At 38.4% G+C, this 20,107-nt stretch overlaps 1 protein-coding gene across 2 annotated transcripts in view; it reads left to right on the top strand.

Moving 5' to 3' along the window:
* The window catches only part of galnt7 (UDP-N-acetyl-alpha-D-galactosamine: polypeptide N-acetylgalactosaminyltransferase 7), a 33,118-nt gene that overhangs the window by 10,936 nt on the left and 2,075 nt on the right, over positions 1-20,107 (top strand). Inside the window, exons 6-14 of one of the 2 annotated variants that reach the window (XM_059334243.1) lie at positions 337-416; positions 7,974-8,156; positions 10,344-10,461; positions 10,558-10,680; positions 12,132-12,247; positions 17,590-17,692; positions 17,833-17,931; positions 18,056-18,184; positions 19,214-19,244. In XM_059334243.1, the coding sequence (XP_059190226.1) occupies positions 337-416; positions 7,974-8,156; positions 10,344-10,461; positions 10,558-10,680; positions 12,132-12,247; positions 17,590-17,692; positions 17,833-17,931; positions 18,056-18,184; positions 19,214-19,244 (982 nt within the window). Of the gene's footprint in view, positions 1-336; positions 417-7,534; positions 7,718-7,973; positions 8,157-10,343; positions 10,462-10,557; positions 10,681-12,131; positions 12,248-17,589; positions 17,693-17,832; positions 17,932-18,055; positions 18,185-19,213; positions 19,245-20,107 lie in introns of both variants that reach the window. The other variant, XM_059334242.1, reaches the window with a different exon arrangement.

The raw sequence follows: 20,107 nt of genomic DNA, 5'->3' as shown, positions 1-20,107 counted from the left end.
GCAATTTTAAATATGTTTACAGTGCAGTAGCTTAACATATTTCATGCAAATGCATGTATAACAGTATCATGCACTTTTAAGATTTCATGCTCAAATGCATGTAGTTGTACTGAGGGCCACTTCAAGTGAGGGTGAGGGCCGTATGAGGCCCCCGGGCCTCCAGTTGCCCATCCCTGAACTAGCGTGTGAATGTATTTATTAGTTGATTTACCTTTTTAAAAGATAGCTCAACTTACATTAGATGTGTTGGTAGCATCGATCACACTGTCATCATGACCTTCTCGTTAAATAGAAAGGAACACAGACCTCAAGTATCTGTTTGTGTTTGTTGTTTAGGTACTGATCTACCTGGATGCTCACTGTGAGGTTGGAATCAACTGGTATGCTCCACTGGTTGCTCCTATTTCAAAAGACAGGTAACACACAAACACATGTACATACATACATTAACACGCATGTATGGCACCAAGGCTGTGCGTCCCAGCTGTTTTCTTATTTTGTTATTCATATTGTAACAAGATCAATAACCAAGGATATGCCTGACAGCATTTTATCAATGTGATTTTGCAATTTTGTGGACAGTGTGTTACAGGAATAGTTAATGTAAGTGTCTATGTTTTGGATATTAACAGTTAGTATTCTTTCGTCCCAGTTATACGAACAGTTAATAACAGGCTTACCAATATATTTAAACTACAGCCATGCCCCAGTTAAAATGTTTTTTTACGTCCATCATTCATACATCTAACAGATTCAGTAGGATTCAGGATAATTGTGTGATGTTTTTTTTTTTTGTAATATATTTTATTGATTTCACAAGAACAAACAACGAACCATACAGCACAGACATATTTAACCAAACTGCAAAAGGAAAAATACACTAATTCACATATATGAATTGCACATCATACAATATACAAAAAATTCACATGGGGACTATACTGAAAAGGGAGAAGAGAGAGAGAAGAGAAAAAAAAAAAAAAAAGTATTCTATGACTTATTGATGAAGGTAAAATATGGTTGCCCTTTCTGCAGCAGGTCAACGAGGTCACCAGGAAGGTGATTCAACAGAGGTTGCCAGATACCATAAAATAAGTTGTCATTGCCCTTTAACGAGGCACTGAGGTGTTCCATAGGAAAAACCTTGAATATTTCCCTGTACCACTGTGTAACTGAAGGGGGTTTGTCTTTAATCCATTGAAACAAAACACATCTCCTCGCCAAAAGAAGCAGCTTGCCCATTAATATAAGCTGTCCAGCGGGTAAAGAGAGCTGCCCCTTATGTATATTCAAAAGAAATAAGATTGGTTCCAGCTTTACTGTTTTGTGAAAGATTGAGCTGAGTTCCTTAGCAATATTTTTCCAATATCTGGCTATCAAGGGACATTGCCAAATGCAGTGGTAGTATGTCCCTACCTCTTTTTTACACTTCCCACACAAAGGGGAGATCTGGGGATTTATTTTGTTTAGAAGGTGAGGGGTGCATTGTAGCCTGTGTAGAATTCTGTACTGGCTTTCTCTGAGTCTATTACAAGTAAAAGTTTTCTTTATAGATTCAAAGGCATCTGACCATGCGTTGGCATCGAGGTCAGCCTCCAAGTCCCTACCCCATGACTCCATATACCTGCTGGTAGTGACAGGATTCACAGAGTATAGTTTTGCATAGAACAGGGAGATGAATCTTTTACCGTTCATGGCAGTTAGATTAAAATTAAGGAGGAAACTTTCAACTGGGCTGACTAATGGTTGGTCTGTTGGGAGTGTAAAATTAGTTTGTACAAAGTGTCTCACCTGGAGAAAACCAAAAAAGTGATTATGTGGTATACTGTATTTTGTCTGAAGCTGCGTGAATGACATAAAATTATCTTTTTCAAATAAATCAGCTACTAGTCTCAAGCCCCTTGAGTGCCAGACACCGAAAATACTTTTCCCTGTACCAGGAGGAAAGGCTTTGTTTTGAGTTAAAGGTTGTAAAGCTGATGAGAAGCCTCCCCTGCCAGAATGTTTAGCAACATCATGCCAGATCTTTAATGTGTTAAGCATGATGACATTATCTTTAACCTCAGCAGGAAGTTTACTCATTTCAGTTAGAAGAAAGCAGAGAGGGGAGAAAGGGGCACAGCACCAGGCATCCACATTTGTCTCCTGAAGAAGAAAATAATTGAGCCAGCCTGATATTATCCGAGCATGACAAGCATAATTATAAAAAAGAAAATTGGGAAGGGCCTGACCCCCCTCATCTATTGGTAATTGTAGAGTCTTCATTTTTAATCTAGGTTTCTTTCCGTGCCATATAAAATTTGAGAGAAATCTTTCAATATCTAGATTAGTTTTCTTAGTAATCTTAAGTGGCAACATTTGCAATGGGTATAATATTCTAGGGAGCACATTCATCTTTATTAGACTAATTCTACCCATCCATGACAGAGGGAGGTCAAACCACCTGTTAAGATCACTTTTGACTGCTGCCAGGGTTGGTGTAAAGTTTTGTTTATACAGTTCTTTAATATTTGCTGATACTCTGATGCCCAGGTAAGTGAAACCTGAAGGTGACCATCTGAAAGGGAAATTAACCAGGGATGCCTGGCCACCAAGGTCACCAAGTGGCAAGGCCTCTGACTTGCTGTAATTAATTTTGTACCCTGAAATCTGACCGAACTGACAAATGATTGATAACAAAATAGGAATTGAACTCTCTGGGTTAGTGATAAACAGCAAGATGTCATCTGCATAAAGCGAAATTCTATATTCGTTGCCTCCCAAAGCGACACCAGATATCTCATGGTGGCTCCTAATGGTTTCTGCCAGAGGCTCCAGTGCCAGTGCAAATAATAGTGGAGAGAGGGGGCAGCCTTGTCGTGTACCTCTACTCAGAGGAAAAACATCAGACTTGGAGCCATTTACAAGAACTCTGGCAGTAGGAGATCTGTATAGAAGTTTAGTCCATTCAATAAAACTTGAACCTAATCCAAACCTGTGAAGAACATCAAAAAGATACTCCCACTCTACGCGATCAAACGCTTTTTCAGCGTCTAATGAGATGGCGAGGACCTTTTTCTTTGTACTATGTGAAAATTGTATTATGTTCAGGAGCCTGCGAACATTAGAGTACGAATATCTATTTTTAATAAAGCCCGTCTGGTCTGGCTTAATTAAGACAGGTAGCACCTCCTCCAATCTTCTAGCCAAGAGTTTTGATAGAATCTTGCAATCAACCCCGAGTAAGCTTATCGGCCTGTAAGATGCACACTGATCAGAGGGCTTATCTTTCTTTAAAATCAAAGAAATGTGGGCCAGATTAAAAGTTGGTGGAAGCGCGCCCCTTTCAATAGATTCAGTAAACATATTGGTCAGAGGGCCCACCACCAGCTTTACCATCTTCTTGTAAAATTCGGGGCCGAACCCATCAGGGCCGGGAGCTTTCCCACTTTGTAAAGATTTAATGGTCTCCAGAACTTCCTGTGCTGTGATCGACCTACAAAGATCATTTTTGCATTCTTCAGATAATGTGGGAAGGTTTATTCTATCAAGAAAATGTTTCCTTTGCTCTGAGGTATTTTGGCACTCTGACGAGTATAGTTCCTGATAAAAATCCTTCATTATTTTACATATAGTTTTGGTTTCAAAATGTTCTGTGCCAGTTCTGTCCCTAAGTGATGGTATTGCATAAATCCCTGTACGGCCTCTGGCCAAACGGGCAAGAAGCCTACCAGGTTTGTTACCAGATTCGAATAGTCTATGTTTGGCAAAGAATATTGCTGATTCTGCTTTTTGGGTTAGCAGTTGATCCAGGGCAGATCGTGCTGCTTCTAATCTTTTAAAGATAGATATTGAGGAGGTAGCCTTAAACTCTCTATCTAGTGCTGTAATTTGCTGTTCGAGTTCTACCTGTCTTGCTAATGAACTTTTTTTCTTTGCAGCTGTGTACGATATTATGGCACCCCTCAGGAATGCTTTACCTGTTTCCCACAGGGTTGAAGCAGAGACATCAGGTGTATCATTTGTAGAAATAAAAAGTTCCCATTGTGATTCTAGATATGTTAAAAATGTAGGATTGCTAAGGAGAGATGGGTTTAGACGCCAGTGTCTGGATGTGGGGTCATAATAAGGTGGCAGAAGTTCAATAGTGACTGATGAATGATCTGAAAGGGTACATGTGTTAATAGAGCAAGTGTTGGTCCTGTCCAGAGCTAATCTCGAAATAAAAATATAATCAATTCTTGAGAAGGAATGATGAGGGCGGGAGAAAAAAGTAAAATCTTTCTCTTGTGGATTGATAATTCTCCATGCATCAAACAGGCCGAGATCAGAACAGAGCTCCCTTGTGGCTCTAGCCATCTTGGAGAGAGGAAGGACATTGGGTGGGCTATGATCCATTCCTGGGGCCAAAACACAATTAAAATCCCCTCCAATTATTACCAGTGATGGACAAATGGAAGAGATGTTAGCCAGTAGTTTAGAGTAAAATGAGCTATCAAAAGTGTTGGGGGCGTAGATGCTTCCTATAAGAATTCGTTCGCCATATAGACACCCAGTAATAACCACAAACCTTCCCTCCGTATCACATATAACTTTATCTAGCGTAAATGCAATATGTTTATTTATAAGTATTGCTACCCCCCTACTCTTAGAGTTAAATGAAGAATAATATATTTGACCAACCCAATCACGTTTTAATTTTAAGTGTTCAAGATCAGTAAGGTGGGTCTCTTGTAATAGTGCCACATGTACCTTATCTTTTTTGAGCACAGAGAGTATTTTACGTCTCTTCACCACATGGTTGATACCTTTAACATTAAGTGTAACGATTTTTATGTTACTCATGGTGTAAATAACTTGTTAGATGGTAAAGGAAAATGGTGTGATTCAAACAAGTATAGCCCATGACATGAAACAAGCAATTCACTATTGTTTGGCAAATAAGCTGTGCTGATATAAACAACTCCTACACATGGGGGGAAAACAAGAACCACCCCCAAACACATACACAAAAAGAAACAAATATGAAAATAGTATGGGAGCATGAGAATTCAAGGAAAAAAGAGAAAAAAAAAAAAAAAAGAAAAAAAAAGAGCTACTCAATGGTAGTGTTACAGGAGTACGTGCTGCTAATCGCTTCTGGAGAAAACTCAAAACAACTTCCGTATCTCACCCCCGCTCCCACAACATACAACTTAATAAGCATGTCGATATTCTGGTAATGTTATGAATTTAACATTATCCCTTCTCTGCTATCACCCCAAACTAATACATCAGATAAGGCTGTAAACGCAGCAAAGTGAGAAATACACTTAACTGAGCTAAATCAGCTCTGAAGTCTTTTATAGTTTTACACAGGCTGACTGTGCTGTTTCTTCCTTATCACACTGATATCCTGTTAGGCAGAATAACTTCAGTATCAATGCAACACAACTTACTCATTCCAGATGGCGTGTAGTAATGTAATCATACAGTAGACACGTCACAGTTCTGAGTGGTCTTCTATTTCAGTTTTTCAAGAAAGTTCTCTGCATCTCTCCGCGTTTCGAACCTGTGCTCCGTGCCGTTGTGGTTTATGGTGAGTGTAGCCGGGTAGCGCATGGTGAAGCGGATCCTCTTGTCTATTAAGGCTTGACACACTCCGTTGAAGGCGCGACGCTTCTCTCGGACCGCAGGAGACAGATCCTGAAGGATGGAGATCCGCTGTCCTTCATGTTCCAGGTTAGTTTTCCCCCGCACTGCTGCCATTATGCGTAATTTGTCTCTGGAGTTGTGGAGCTTAATAACAACCGGTCGGGGACGTGCTCCTCGCGGTCCCAGGCTGCGGTGCGCCCGGTCAATTTTAATGCGGCTTTTCGTCTCGGGGTTCGCCGGTCCAAGTCCAAGTATAGTAGGCAGCCAGGACTCAAAAAACTGTATAGGGCGATTTCCCTCCGTGCCCTCTTCGAGATTCAGGACACGGATGTTGTCCCGTCTGCTTCGGTTCTCCATATCATCCATGCCATGAGCCATTTGCTTCATTTTCTTTTCTGCTTCACCGAGCCTGGTCTCCAGATCAGCCACTATGTCCTCAACGTCCGAAACTCGCTGCTCCGTGGCAGTAATGCGTTTGGACTGGCTCTCTAAAGTTGTAGAAATTTTTTCCAGAGTCTCGGAAAACTTTGAAAGTTTCGTCTCCATAACGTCGCTGAAATTTTGAGTTACCTTGTGAATCAGCGCTTCGGTTTCCATGATGTTAGTTGGTGAAGCCGTGTCTATTTGCTGTGGAGAGTTTGTTGCTTGGCTAACATTAGCATTAGCAGCTGCAGCATTAGGCTGTTTCCGTGGCTGAATCTTCGTTTGTTTCGACATTGCAAACTATCAAAACGTCACTTTTCTTCTTATCGGTAGATCTTTCAGCACTGTGCTGGTGTGATGAGTCAAGAAAGGAGCATTAACTTGCAGATAAATTTAAATAAAATCAATGTGGGAGCAGGAGCTCAACGAAAACACGTCTTCAGTCGGCCATGATCACGTCATCCCCAATTGTGTGATGTTTAATAGCTGTTTTACCAGATTGCGCTTCACTTAACACTTTAACTTAACACTCACTTGACTGAAGATGGATTCAGTGTGGATAGCACGATAGGACGTATACATGCCTGTCCCAGTGGGGATTCCCAGGTAGTGGAACAATATAGGTAGTGGTGGTTTTTGCACCACTTGGTGCTTGGGTCCTAATGATTATCTTTGAAATGAAATAAGTGAAGTAAAAGCACTGTCCTTATGAGGTAAACGATGATGTGCAAGCAGATGAGAAACCTGTAGCATGGTCCATGGAAGAAACCATTTCATTGCACAACAGATCTGAAAGACAGGGCTGATGAAAATCATTTTTCCCTTTTGTTCATTAAGGTTGTCAAGAGCAGTGAGAGTTTGACACTTTCTCAATACCACATGTGTTTAAATAATGTTAGTTACTATGGTTGGTAACCCATGATCTCATACCGTCCAGCTTGTTGACAAGAGAGCAGGTGTGGAGTTTAACACTCCCGGGACTTAACAGTTGCAATTGTCTCTTAAACACTGTAAGCTTACAACACAGGTTGTAAGCTAAAGCTGCTAACTGCTGACAGACACTAGTGTTATCTTGATCCAGTTGCAGATGTTTCTGAGGTCGTGTGCATTCTTATAACTGCAGTGAATCTGCTTATGCTCTCAGGTACCACAGTGAACAATTTTTAATATTTTTTTTAATATCCATCAATAAAACAGCATGGAATCCTGTATTTGCTAATACAAATGATTCAGGTTGTCTGTAGTTTACACTGTATGTCTCTTGCTCATTAAAGTAATATGACTGTGATATGCTTTGCACCTAATTTGATGGACATTTTCCTGGAGTGCTGACTTTGCAAAGCATAACAACAACACTGTGCTGTTAGATTTTGTTATGACATAAGACATACGTCTCAGCTGTAAAACTCACCACTGTGTCTACTGTTCAATTAATCATCACAGTTGCAAAAAAAAAGTTTGTGTATGTGTGTGTGTCTTTGTGCGTGTGTGCATATAGGACGGTATGTACAGTACCACTGATAGACTATATAGATGGTAATGAGTACAGTATGGAGCCCCAGCAGGGTGGAGATGAGGACGGCCTGGCTAGAGGAGCATGGGATTGGAGCCTGCTCTGGAAGAGAGTACCACTTAGCCAGAGAGAGAAGGACAAGAGAAAACATACCACCCAGCCTTACCGGTACACACAATGCAGCCAGCATGCCAACACTCATCCCTGTTCTGTTTGTCTCTCCATCTCCCATCCCTTCATCCCACCCGTCCTATCCTCTACTGTGTCTTGCTCCGCCTCGGTCTCTGTCGTGCCACCCAATGTCTTCGTGTTTTTCCTTGCACTGCTGTCTGTGTTTGCCTTTTTTTCTTTCCTTTATGTACACCACCCCTACACCTTTTCCCCCATGTATCTTGTGCGCATGCCCCCACCCCCACTCTGTCAGAACCGTAAGTACGGTGCCTCTGATCGACTCCATCCATGGCCAGAGGTTCACCATCGAGCCCCAGGGGGGAGGAGACAAGGACGGCTTTGCTAGAGGAGCCTGGGATTGGAGCATGCTCTGGAAGAGAGTTCCTCTGGGAGATGAAGAAAAAAAACTCAGAAAAACTCAGACTGAGCCATATAGGTACAGAAAACCAATGCCTCCTGACTAATCTGGTCTGTGTCAATACAGAAGAAAAACATATTCCATCTAACCTGGATAGATGCACATTATATGTCTGACATTAAGACTATCAGTACCTCAACTAACTTGTGAAGAAATGCTAAACTTAAACTAGAAAGTTGTGAAAATACAGAAAACCAACTCATGTCAGTAGAACTACCTGAAAACAGAATATTAAGACCAACTAACCAACTAAACCAATATTATCTAACTCCTCTGATGAGGAGTAGCTTACTATTGTCCTGTCCACTGACCACCTGTGTGTATCAATATTTCTACTATTGGGAGCTATTTGGTGTTTCACCACGTCAAGTGGACCCCTTTGTTAAATTTAGTGGGATTTACTCTTGATCTACGTCTTCTCTTCTTAGTTGACTTTCTGATATTTTGCTGTAACTAAGTAAAACATTTGCTTATTTTGGGAATCTGTAAATCTACCTTTTCTTTTTAGCCTACCTACAGGGATTTTAAAGGACTATGACTACATAAAAGCATTGCCTTCAGTAAGAAATGTTTGGCTCAGAATCTAAAAGCTGATGGATTTGTTTTGGGACATTTTGTGTGGTCTGCAGGGGAACTTCTGGTGGAATGGGTTCGGACTGGGGCACCATCACCCCACCTTCCCCCAGTCACTTTTTCATTCATTGTGTCTTGTCAGTTTGTCACTTTTTTCTCCACTTTTTCCTCCACTGCTTCCACTAATTTCTTTTTGTGCTTGGACTTTGTTACTCTGTCAGTTTTATCTTACCTTCACTGTGTTGTCATTGTTGTTAAAAAGCTGATTTTGAGCCATCTCTGTGTCACTGCAGAGGAAGTGCATTGAAATGCACACACACCCCTGCTTATCTGTCAGTGTCACAGAGATGCTTCAAAATGGGCAAACATGTTCCTTTCTATACTGTTACTGTCTGACTGCTTAAAGTAAAGGCAAATTACAGAGCTTTCCATAAGCGCCGGGTGCTGGCCAAACGGAATGGCTACTTTATGATATAAATGTTTGATTCATATAAAATAGTTTCGTTTAACAATATCTGATTTGCTATGAGTGTACACTCCAAAACAATGGAGTGGGCCTCATGCATAAACTAATAATTATCTTAAATTGTGCATAGGACCAATGCAAGAACTTTTGTAGCATTCATCAATACTTTACATGCAATATAAACAAAAGCAGGGTTGAATTTATGCTGTAAAATACTATTAATGATGTTACCACACATCTGCGGCACACATGCTGCATATTGTCCACTCTCTGCTCCCTTTCCCTTTCTATCTTCAGCTGTACCATCCAACAAAGGGAAAAACTTTTTTGGTCTTATAAATACTGTGATCAATCACTAATTATTGGATGGCATGGTTCTCAAAACTGTACGTGTAATGTTAATTTAATTTGAAACAGCACAAAAATGTATTGTAATATAACATTATACAATTGTAAAATCGGAGAAAACTCTAACTAATATTTTAGCACAAACATGTCTGCACTTTAATGTGAGTGTGCTATTAAATGTCTATAATCTGTTCCTACTCAAGGAATTCTAAATAAGACTGGACAAGAGGGTTTGAAGAGGAAATTTCCAGGCACTAATTTGATGATTGCACAGATAGCTGTCTGCTGAAAGCATTGATCTTCAGACCACACAGACTCTTAATGAGCATACTAATTAATTAATTAATAATCTTCATTTACATTGCATGTCTTAATACCCCCCTTACAGTGAAGATCTCAATAAATAAATACAAAAAGATTGAATGATTCTTAATAACAAATGTTCTGATCAGTCAGGTAGGCAAACTGATAAAGTATACATTAAAATGTGCAATAACTAAGATCAGTGGCAATAAAATGTGCCAGAGGTCACCACATTTGGACTTTAACAGCCAAATCCTTTTTCTAGATGAGCATGGCCCCAACCCCCCTAACTGCCTGCCTGCTCCATATTCTTGTGGAAAGCCCTGAATTTAGATGCCAATATCCAAACAGACCCTTAACTGTTTTCAGACAAATGTTAAAAGAATGGATGATGTGATTATTTAATTTTCACCTTGTGTGATTAATAATGTTGAGCTACAAAGTGATGCACCTGTTTGAGTATGTGTCTATATATCTTTTCTGGATGTGGATTTGTTTTGTTTGTGCACCTGTAGGTCTCCAGCAATGGCAGGTGGTCTCTTTGCTATAGAGAGAGACTTCTTCTTTGAGCTGGGTCTGTATGACCCAGGACTGCAGATATGGGGGGGCGAGAATTTTGAAATATCATACAAGGTAGTCCATTTATACACCATGAAGCTGAATGGCCACATACACAATTTTTAAACGGGTTGAGAGCAATAGTCATGTTTTATTTCTGTTTGTTTGTAGATCTGGCAGTGTGGTGGCCAGCTGCTTTTTGTACCCTGTTCCCGTGTCGGCCACATCTACAGACTTCAAGGATGGCAAGGCAACCCTCCACCTGCACATGTCGGATCATCACCCACTCTGAAGGTAGACGGGCTTAGCCACGAAATGGATGCAACCCTTGATTACCTGTTTTCATATTGCATTCTACCTAATACATGCCCCACTTGTTTTGACCTCTGGGTTCCCTGCCTTTGTCTTATTGGCAGTGGTTGGTTGAAATTTCTGGGAAAAACACAAAGCTTTTAAAAAAAACAAAAAAAAACTAGAGTGTGCCTTTTTCAGGACCTGCTTTGATGGGAACGAGAAAAAATAGTTTGACATCTACCACATACAACTTCATGCATTAAATAACTGTGAGGTGCACCACTGCTATATAAGAAGCTCCCCATACCCTATAAACTCACTCGCTCTAGTTTAGGCAGTCAGAGTTGGAGCCAAGGAAGGAATATAAATTGAACACTGTGCCCCTTACAGTCTGTTATTAGTTATAGACTGTTCAAACTGCCTGGCACTGCAGCCTGGTGATGACTCAGAACATTAGGGGATGTCCTGGGTTGTCCGTAAATGTGTATGAAGGTGAAGTAGAAGGAATAGTTGGAAAGGTGGAAAATATGTCTAATTAATAAGAATGTCATTGGAAATTTGAATAATAATTTTGTATGTGCACAGTATACTATGTGAACAATGTGTGTACAGTATGAATAGAATGTGTGCAGTTTGTATAGTACTTGTAGTGTGTACAGTATGTTTATTTTGTGTGCAGTATCTAGTGTATGTGTGCCCAATATGTGTTGTATGTATAGAATGTGTGTACAGTATCTATTGTATGTGTAATATGTGTGCCCAATATGTATAGTATGTGTGTGTGCAGTGTGTATAGTACGTGTGTTGTGTTGCATGTAGCATGTAGTTGTTGTATAGAATGTGGGTACAGAATGAAAAGTGTGCATGGTATATAGTTTGTGTATAGAATGTGTACAGCATGTATAGTTGTAAAATGTGTGTCGCAAGTGTGAACAGTGCGTGTCGCAAGTGTGAACAGTGCGTGTCGCAAGTGTGAACAGTGTAATGTGTAGGACACACAAAAAGCCATATTGTCAACAGTAATTCCCTACATGTTATCAAACAGGTAGGCAAATTCAATTAAATCTACAATGATTAAGATCAGTGTATGTGATGGATCAGTGGCATTAAAATGTGTTTCCCCACTGGTTGGTTACTCCATGTCCTAATGAAAAGCACTGATAATTATGTCTCATGTCAATCATTAAATGTGAAATCAGTCAACCAACGATATGTCATATTGGTTTGTGATGTATTTGTCACTTTTGCAGCAGTGTTTTTCCTGAATGAGTTTGACCAAACGCATGGATTGAAGTTTCTTCTACAGTTCTGCAACACTGATAAAGCATTTGATGCAGGAACAATCTGGACGGATTATAGAAAAAATGAAAAAAAACATATTTAGGACTGCTCGTTTGCTGACTGCATATTATACCTTTATGAATCCCTGTTGTGTATGTGTGTGTATACAGAACTATGTTCGTGTGGTGGAGGTATGGTGGGATGAATATAAGGACTACTTCTACGCCAGTCGTCCTGAAACTCTCACTCTTGCCTACGGAGACATCAGTGAGCTTAAACGCTTCAGGTATGACATACTTTCAACAAAATATGCATATTTGATGTATTGCCCATTTTTTTGTCTTACTTAATCACATTTCTCCACAGTTGAATTTCTCATATTTCTACTAGTTACCCATCTTAAAGCCCCTGTATACTCTCTGATGTTTGGCTGTCCCAGAAAAAGGTTCACAATCAAGAGATCATACTGTCTAAAAAGTCCACCCACAGCGGATTACAGGCAAACTTCCCAGGGACAAAACGGGACTAGATCATACTAATGGATTTACGGCTTTAAATTCACTGTGTCATCCTCAGAGTCAAAATGGATTAAAACAAAAGGCAGACGCATACTGTATATAGTCAACCTAAAACATAGGACTGGTCCATTATTGTATGATCGTTTATTGTCCTTTAATGGAATCATATTGTGATGCAATCATATTTGGATACCATGTAACAACAACATCTAAATTGATAATAACAAGCATATACTAACATACCATACTAAATAGCATAACATACTAAATATTATATATAAATATTTTAGGGAATGTTATTTGGAATTGCAATTTTGTTTTTATATCACAATGCATTTAAACGAACTGGACTCAGACTGACAACCTTCCCCCCGTGTAGTTGAATCAAAGTGTCGTCTTAATTGTATTTTTTTTCCCCCTATTTCTATTTCTCCTGAAACTGTTATGTTCATTTTGCACTAAAGTTCTAAAGGAAATACAGAAAAAGTATTAAATTCACACAAGCAAAAATAGGCTTTACTATGTGGTTATGTTCTTGTCAGATTCTAAATCTGATGGTGAAAAATATACACTGTGTGTGTTGGATAAGCATGGAGCAGACAACAGTTCAAAGTTCCAAGTTCCAAAGCAGAGCCACTTTACTTTATTTTCCTTTTTTTATGTGTGGTTTTAGCTCTGCAAAGAGAGAACAAATGATTAATATAACATCAAATATCTCTACATAAATGGTGTGCATTGTTAAGTAATAGTAAACGAGCAATTCAGCTTTATTATTGTTTTTATTGTGATATACATCATATATATATGTATATATATCGTATACAGGTGCATCTCAATACTTTAGAATATGATAAAAAGTCCATTTCCAGTAGTTCAAGTCAAACAGCCCCAACAAAGTATTGAGAACATATAGATGGACACTTTTCAGAGGCCAACATTTCCATATTAAACATTCTTTTTTAAATTGTAATATTAAAATGTTTTTTGAGACACTGAATTTTAGTTCTTCATTAAATGTAAGCCATAACCATTATAAAATTAAGAAATCAACTGTTTCATTCTGTGTGTAATGGATCTATATAATGTGTTATTTCCATTTCTTTAGTTGAATTACTGACATAAATAAACTTTCTATGATATTCTAATTTATTGAGATACACCTGTAAGCTGGTGAGCCAACATATTGTGACTGCTGAATTTTTTTTTGTCATTTACTTTTTATTGGTTTTTGAAATGAACAAACAAACGATCAACATGAAGACCTATAGACAATTACAGAAAATATCAAAGCGTACAAAAGGGGATTGGAAAACACCCAAAATAAATGAATAAATTAAAAAAAAGGGAAAGGTACAAAGGAATGAAAGTATTCTGATCGTCTGAACGTCCTGATCGTTGATTTCTTACAGACCACCAGTAATATTTTCAGTAAATATTTATCTTTATTCCTCCACTCCAGTTCCTCTAGATCCACTAAATATAACAAATTGAAACAAAAAGTTATTTTTGTGGAAAACAGTCTAGAATTCGATGTACGCTCAACCAAAATGGGGTCACAACAGGGCAACACCAGAATATATGATAGTGATTTGCCTCTTTGCTTCCACAACATCTCCAACATTCTGTCTGATTGGAATATGACCTCTTTTGATATGGAGTGCAAAAATAGCAAATTAGATTTTCCATGAATATTCTCTCCAAAGTGGAGAATTTGTTGTTTTCCATTGTTGTTTGAAAATTTCCTTCCAGTTCTCCTGTGAGATTATGATGTTGCCTTCAGTTTCCCATCTTGATTTTATGTTGGATACATTTTCTTTGTTAAGAGATTGAAGACTTGTGTATAATTTTTAAATTATCTTCTTAAAAGGTTCATCTTTATGAGCTTTTACAAATACCTGTAGAATGTTATTTTCAGGTTCATAATTTTTTATAATTTTTTTCCCGATATAGTCTCTTATTTGTAGATATCTGAAGAGGTCCTGGCTCTGTAGACCAAATTTATCCTTGAGATCTTGTAAACTTCTAACCGAACCTTTACTTATTAGTGAATATTATGTTGTAAGCCCTAAGGAGGTCCATTCCTTGAATCTATGGTCGTGTTGACTTTCGTGTAAATTGTGGGTCATAAGCAAACAATTTCAAGATATCGAATGTCTTTTTTAAATTGAACTGTTTTAATACATCAGTCAAAAGCTTTAATAAGTTAGTGATCCATGGATTATCTTGATCAGTAAGGTATTCTGTGACTGGAAGTCCTTTTCCCATTGTTTGTTCAATATTTTTCCATCTGGCCTTGTAACTTGGAGTACACCAGCCTATTAAAGGCCTAAGTTGGGCTGCCTTGTAATAGTCTTTTAGAATAGGAAGAGCTAGTCCTCCTTTTTCTTTTGATAGCTGGAGTATTTTATATCGTATCCTAGGTTTTTTTCCCAGCCCATATGTATCTAGAAATTAATCTGCCCAGTCTTGAAATTGTTTTTCTGGTGTTTCTAAGGGTAATGACTGAAAAAGGTATAAAACCCTTGGCAGGATGTTCATCTTGATGGATTCGATACGTGAGCTGAGGCTTAGATATGGTATCAGGCTCCATCTATGAATATCTTCCTTAATTTCCTTAATAACTGGTTTATAATTGATTTCTGCTATTCTTGACAGATCTTTAGGGATATGAATTCCTGGATTTTTCATCCCAGTTTAGCTGGTATTTCTGACGGAGATCAATAGGAGGGTTGTAGTCAAAACTAAGAATCTGTGTTTTTTGAACATTTAATTTATAACCTGAGAAAGAGCCATATTCACTTAAACATGTCATTAATGCTGGCAAGGATCGTGTTGGATTACATACATATATTAAAACGTCGTCAGCAAATAGCACCAATTTCTGATCATCTACCATTTTTATCCCCTCAATTGCTTCATTTTGTCTTATTCCTTGAGCTAAAGGCTCAATGAAAATAGCAAAGAGAAGAGGCCTTAGTGGGCAACCTTGTCTCGTTGATCGTTCAAGTATAAATGATTCTGAGAGTTCTCCATTAATCTTAAGCCGTGCTGATGAGTTTTTGCATAGTGATTTTATTGTTTGTATTATTGTCTCATTAAAGCCAAATTTTTCCATTACTTTGAATAGGAAGGTCCATTTTACAGAATCAAAGGCTTTTTCTGCATCTAAGCTTACTATCATAGCCTGGAGGTTGTTTTGGGTGATATGTCTGATAATCTGTAGTGTACGTCTTATACTGTCTTTGGTTTTTCTGTTTTGAATTAATCCTGTTTGATCTAAATGTATGATCTGTGGCAGAATCTTGTCAATTCTTTTAGCAAGGATAGAAGCGAATAACTTGTAGTCTAAGTTTAGTACACTAATTGGCCTGTAATTAGTGCATTATGATTTATCCTTTCCTGGTTTTGGAATAACCGATATTATCACTTCCTTCCAGGAAATTGGAGTCTCTTTTGTCTGTAAAACCCAATTAAATGTTTTCACTAAAATAGGAGTCAATACCTCTCTTAGAGTTTGTACCATTGTGCTGTATATCCATCAGGACCTGGGGATTTATTTGTTTTCAGTCTTGTTATGGCATTCTTCACTTCTTCTGTTGTTATTGCTGACATTAATGTATTATTTTGAGTTTCAGAAAGGACTGGCAGATTCACTGATTTCAAAAAATCATCGATTTTGCTGTCGCTATCTACCTGTGGTTGAGTGTATAGATAGTTTTTCACAAAAAGTTTTAAAACAACTTTGGTATGTCATGGTATGTTTGTTTAGTCACACAGTTCCTTTATAGAATAAACAGTATTATCTTCTTGTTGTTTTCGCAATTTAAAGGCAAGGAGTCGAGCATGTTTACTGCCTCCTTCATAGTATTTTTGTTTGGTAAATATTATTTTTTTCTGAATTTCCTGTTACTTCGTTTGAGTAATCATGGTCAAAAAAGATCTGCTTTTCACCCACACACACCTTCTTTTTCCATGCTGACTTTAGCACCATCTCTTTGATTTTGAATCGTAGAAAGTTTACAATAACAGACCTGGGTGGTGAGTTCGGGTTGAGTTTTGTGACTGGTGCTCTGTGAGCTCTCTGGATCTCTAAGTTGACTCCGTCTGGCAGGCTGAGTTCGGTTGTGAGCAGATTGTTGACAAAATCCGCCATTGAAGTGCCTTCTGTATTTTCTGGTATCCCATAGAGCCGCATGTTGTTTCTCCTGGATCTATTCTCTAAGTCGGCCAGTTTTTCTTGCATCTTACTGTGTTGATTAAGAAGCAACAGGAGGGCGTCTTTAGTTACCGGGCCGCTTGCTTCCAGATCTGATATGCACGTTTCAGCTACGCTGATAGCCTGGCCATGGGCTTGTAGAGTAGTGGCGGTTTCGGATAGCTTTTGGCTAATATCCTGTTTGAATGTAGTTAGCTCTTTTCTTACGTCTCTTCTGAGGTCGGCCTGGTCTTTGGTAACAGACGTTAATTCTTGAAGTATGTCACCAGCTTGAGTTTTCTCAGCTAGCATCGTCTTGTCGACATTTTCTTCCGTCTCGGAGTCCTCTGAGTCGGGTAAGGATTGTAACGCCGGTTGCGTTATATTCCCTGCTTTTTGTGCGCCTTTTTGTCCTTTGCTTGCCTTTGCCCCTTTCATAGTGATGAAACACAGCCTCTGAAGTGGTAATATCTCGAGTATTATTTAGTTTTGCAGCCGACTGGTGTGGAGCTACTGTCTACTGCTGCATTCCACCATGCTGCCTTAACCGGAAGCCTCATTCTCTTCTTAATTGTTATTTCAGGTGTCAGTGCTATGACCAAAGTTTGTTTGTTTTTGCTACATTTTTAAAAAGTGTGGCAATGATAGATGGCAGGTGTTTATGATGTCTATACTTGCGTCTTTCTGTTCACAAATAGCATAAAACCTTGTAGGCCGTAGGCACCACCAGACATTTAAAAAGCCCTAAAATCCAACTTAAGACACACTATAGATTGTTACATTTTAATTAAACTCAAAATTCAAGCATTCCCTTTTTATTTTTAGAATTGGCTTTGAAATGAAGACTAAGTGAAATTACAAGTTCACTGGTTGTTAATCAATTGCTTGCTGTTTGTTGGCTGAACTTTTTGTCAGGGAGGAACATCGATGCAAGAGCTTCAAGTGGTTCATGGAGGAAATAGCATATGACATTCCACAGCACTATCCTCTGCCTCCTAAAAATGTAGAATGGGGGGAGGTAGGTACACACACACACACACACACACACACACACACACACACACACACACACAGCATTTTACTGTTTCATGGTTGTTAGACAGCTCATTTTAAGGTGTGTGTCTTTGTGTGTGCTCCCTGTCATACATGTGTGCATAGATTCGAGGCTTTGAGACAAGTTACTGTATTGACAGTATGGGACACACCAATGGAGGCAATGTGGAAATAGGGCCGTGCCACAGGATGGGGGGCAACCAGGTATTGAAACACACGCACACATTGAGACGCACACACACACACAGACAATCATTTCAAAGTTTTTATTTATTTACAATACTTGAAAGTCAGTGAATGCTAAATGAGCCAGTTTGTGTTTGTGTAGTTGTTTCGTATCAATGAAGCCAACCAGCTGATGCAGTATGACCAATGCCTGACTAGAGGAAGTGATAATTCTGCTGTCATCGTCACACACTGTGATCAGAACCAGCACACTGAGTGGAAGTACTTCAAGGTGACACACGCACGCATGCACACATTCTTGTACTTCTATCTTTGTGAGGGCCCTCATTGGAACAGCCCTTGCAGGGTTATAATAGTTTTGAATTTTTCATTAGTTTTAGTTTTAATTGGGTTGTGATTTTTTGTTTTCCAATTTAGTTAGTTTTAATTCGTTTTTAGAGTGAGTTTGCTAGTTTTAGTTTAGTATTTTTTTTTTAAATGCTTTAGTTTTAGTTAAGTTTTATTGGTTTTAGTTTTTTTGTAATGGGGTATTTGTTGGGTGGGAGATTGAAAGAGGAACTTTTGCCTTTTATTGCCTTATCCATCTTCATTATAAAATGTTGACAAAGACAAAAGCGAAGGACATTTTCACTATAATTTTAGTTAGCTTTGTAACCACACAATACAGTTTCAGTTAATTATCATTATCATGTAAACTTAACCCTTAAAACAAAGTCTGAAATCTCAAAAAAGCCTTTAAAGAAGACTGGCCGAAATGTCCTCACTTTGCAAAAATGTCCTCACTCTGTTGGTTAAAAACGTGTTCCGGTCCTCTCTATGTAGGACACATAAGAACACACACACACACACACACACACACGCCAACACACATAATAGTACTCCTATCTCTGTGAGGATCATTCATTGAATTAATGCATCCTGAGCCTCTGAACTTAACCATCATAACTAAATGCTTAATCCCAACCTTTACCCTAACCTAAACCTCAGTGTAACCTTAACCTTAAAACCAATTCCTCACCTTCAAACATTCCTTTGAAGTAGTGAGGACAGAATTAAATGTCCTCACTCTGTTGGTTAAAAACTTGTTCTGGTCCTCACTAAGTAGGTAGTATAAATACAAATACACACACACACACTAATAATCAAAACTAAAAAATAGTGCTTGCTCTACTCATCATTGTGTGCAAACAAAAATAGGTTAGAGCACACTGGTCAGTCTAATACAGACTAGACAGAAAGTAGAACGTTTTCTGATGAATAAAAAGTTACCCACTCTCTTTCTTTCCCTCTGCTTGTCTAGGATCTCCATCGGTTCACTCATATACCAACAGGTAAATATCTGCACTATTTTTAACATGGACTAGAGTTCTCACATAGTGATTCATTTTCATCACTGACAATCGTAACATCACCAGTGGACAGAAGTATGCACCTTAATTTTTATCACATATCACAATAATGCATATAATGTGGGCATTTTCAGTCATTTATAATACATTTCAGTCATTTATTATTACATTATTATATATATATATATATATATATATATATATATATATATATATATATATATATATATATATATAATGTGTATATATATATGTATATGTGTATATATATGTATGTATATACATATATGTTTATGTATATATGTGTGTATATGTATATATGTATACATATAGTAATACAGAATTATGAAATTGATGTCGGTGAAAAATCTAGTGGTCATGTGATCAAAGTCAGTATTTTATTGGATGGCTTGGTTTGTCTGCATCTGAAACAGCTGCAAAGAAAAACAAACGCACAGCTAAATATAGAAGTTTCAGACTCGGTGTAGATGGGCCATAGAGGTAGATGGGCCCTGACTTTTTTAAACTGACGTGAAATTTATTTGCACAAATTATTCGAATTTGGTCTGAAAAGGCCTTAAATCCAAATTTATAAAATGCTTCTTTTGTACAGCCCAAAATAGTGTTTTGAATTTGGAAGTTTAAGGCCTTCAGAACACTTATGTAGCTGTAAGGTTTCAAGTCTAATTCATGGGGACTTTTGGGCTATATGGATCACAGAATTTTATTTTAGAATAATCAGAAAAAGGCTTCCAGGGGCGTCCCGGTGGCTCACACCGGTAGAGCGCTTGCCATGTATGCCATGTGCTGCGGCGGAGCCGGGTTCGAATCCGGCCTGAGCTCCC

This window comes from Centropristis striata, chromosome 1 (assembly GCF_030273125.1).
Source record: "Centropristis striata isolate RG_2023a ecotype Rhode Island chromosome 1, C.striata_1.0, whole genome shotgun sequence".
NCBI lineage: Eukaryota > Metazoa > Chordata > Actinopteri > Perciformes > Serranidae > Centropristis > Centropristis striata.
Note: the sequence above shows the minus strand (reverse complement) of the source record. Positions and strands in the feature narration are given on the sequence as shown.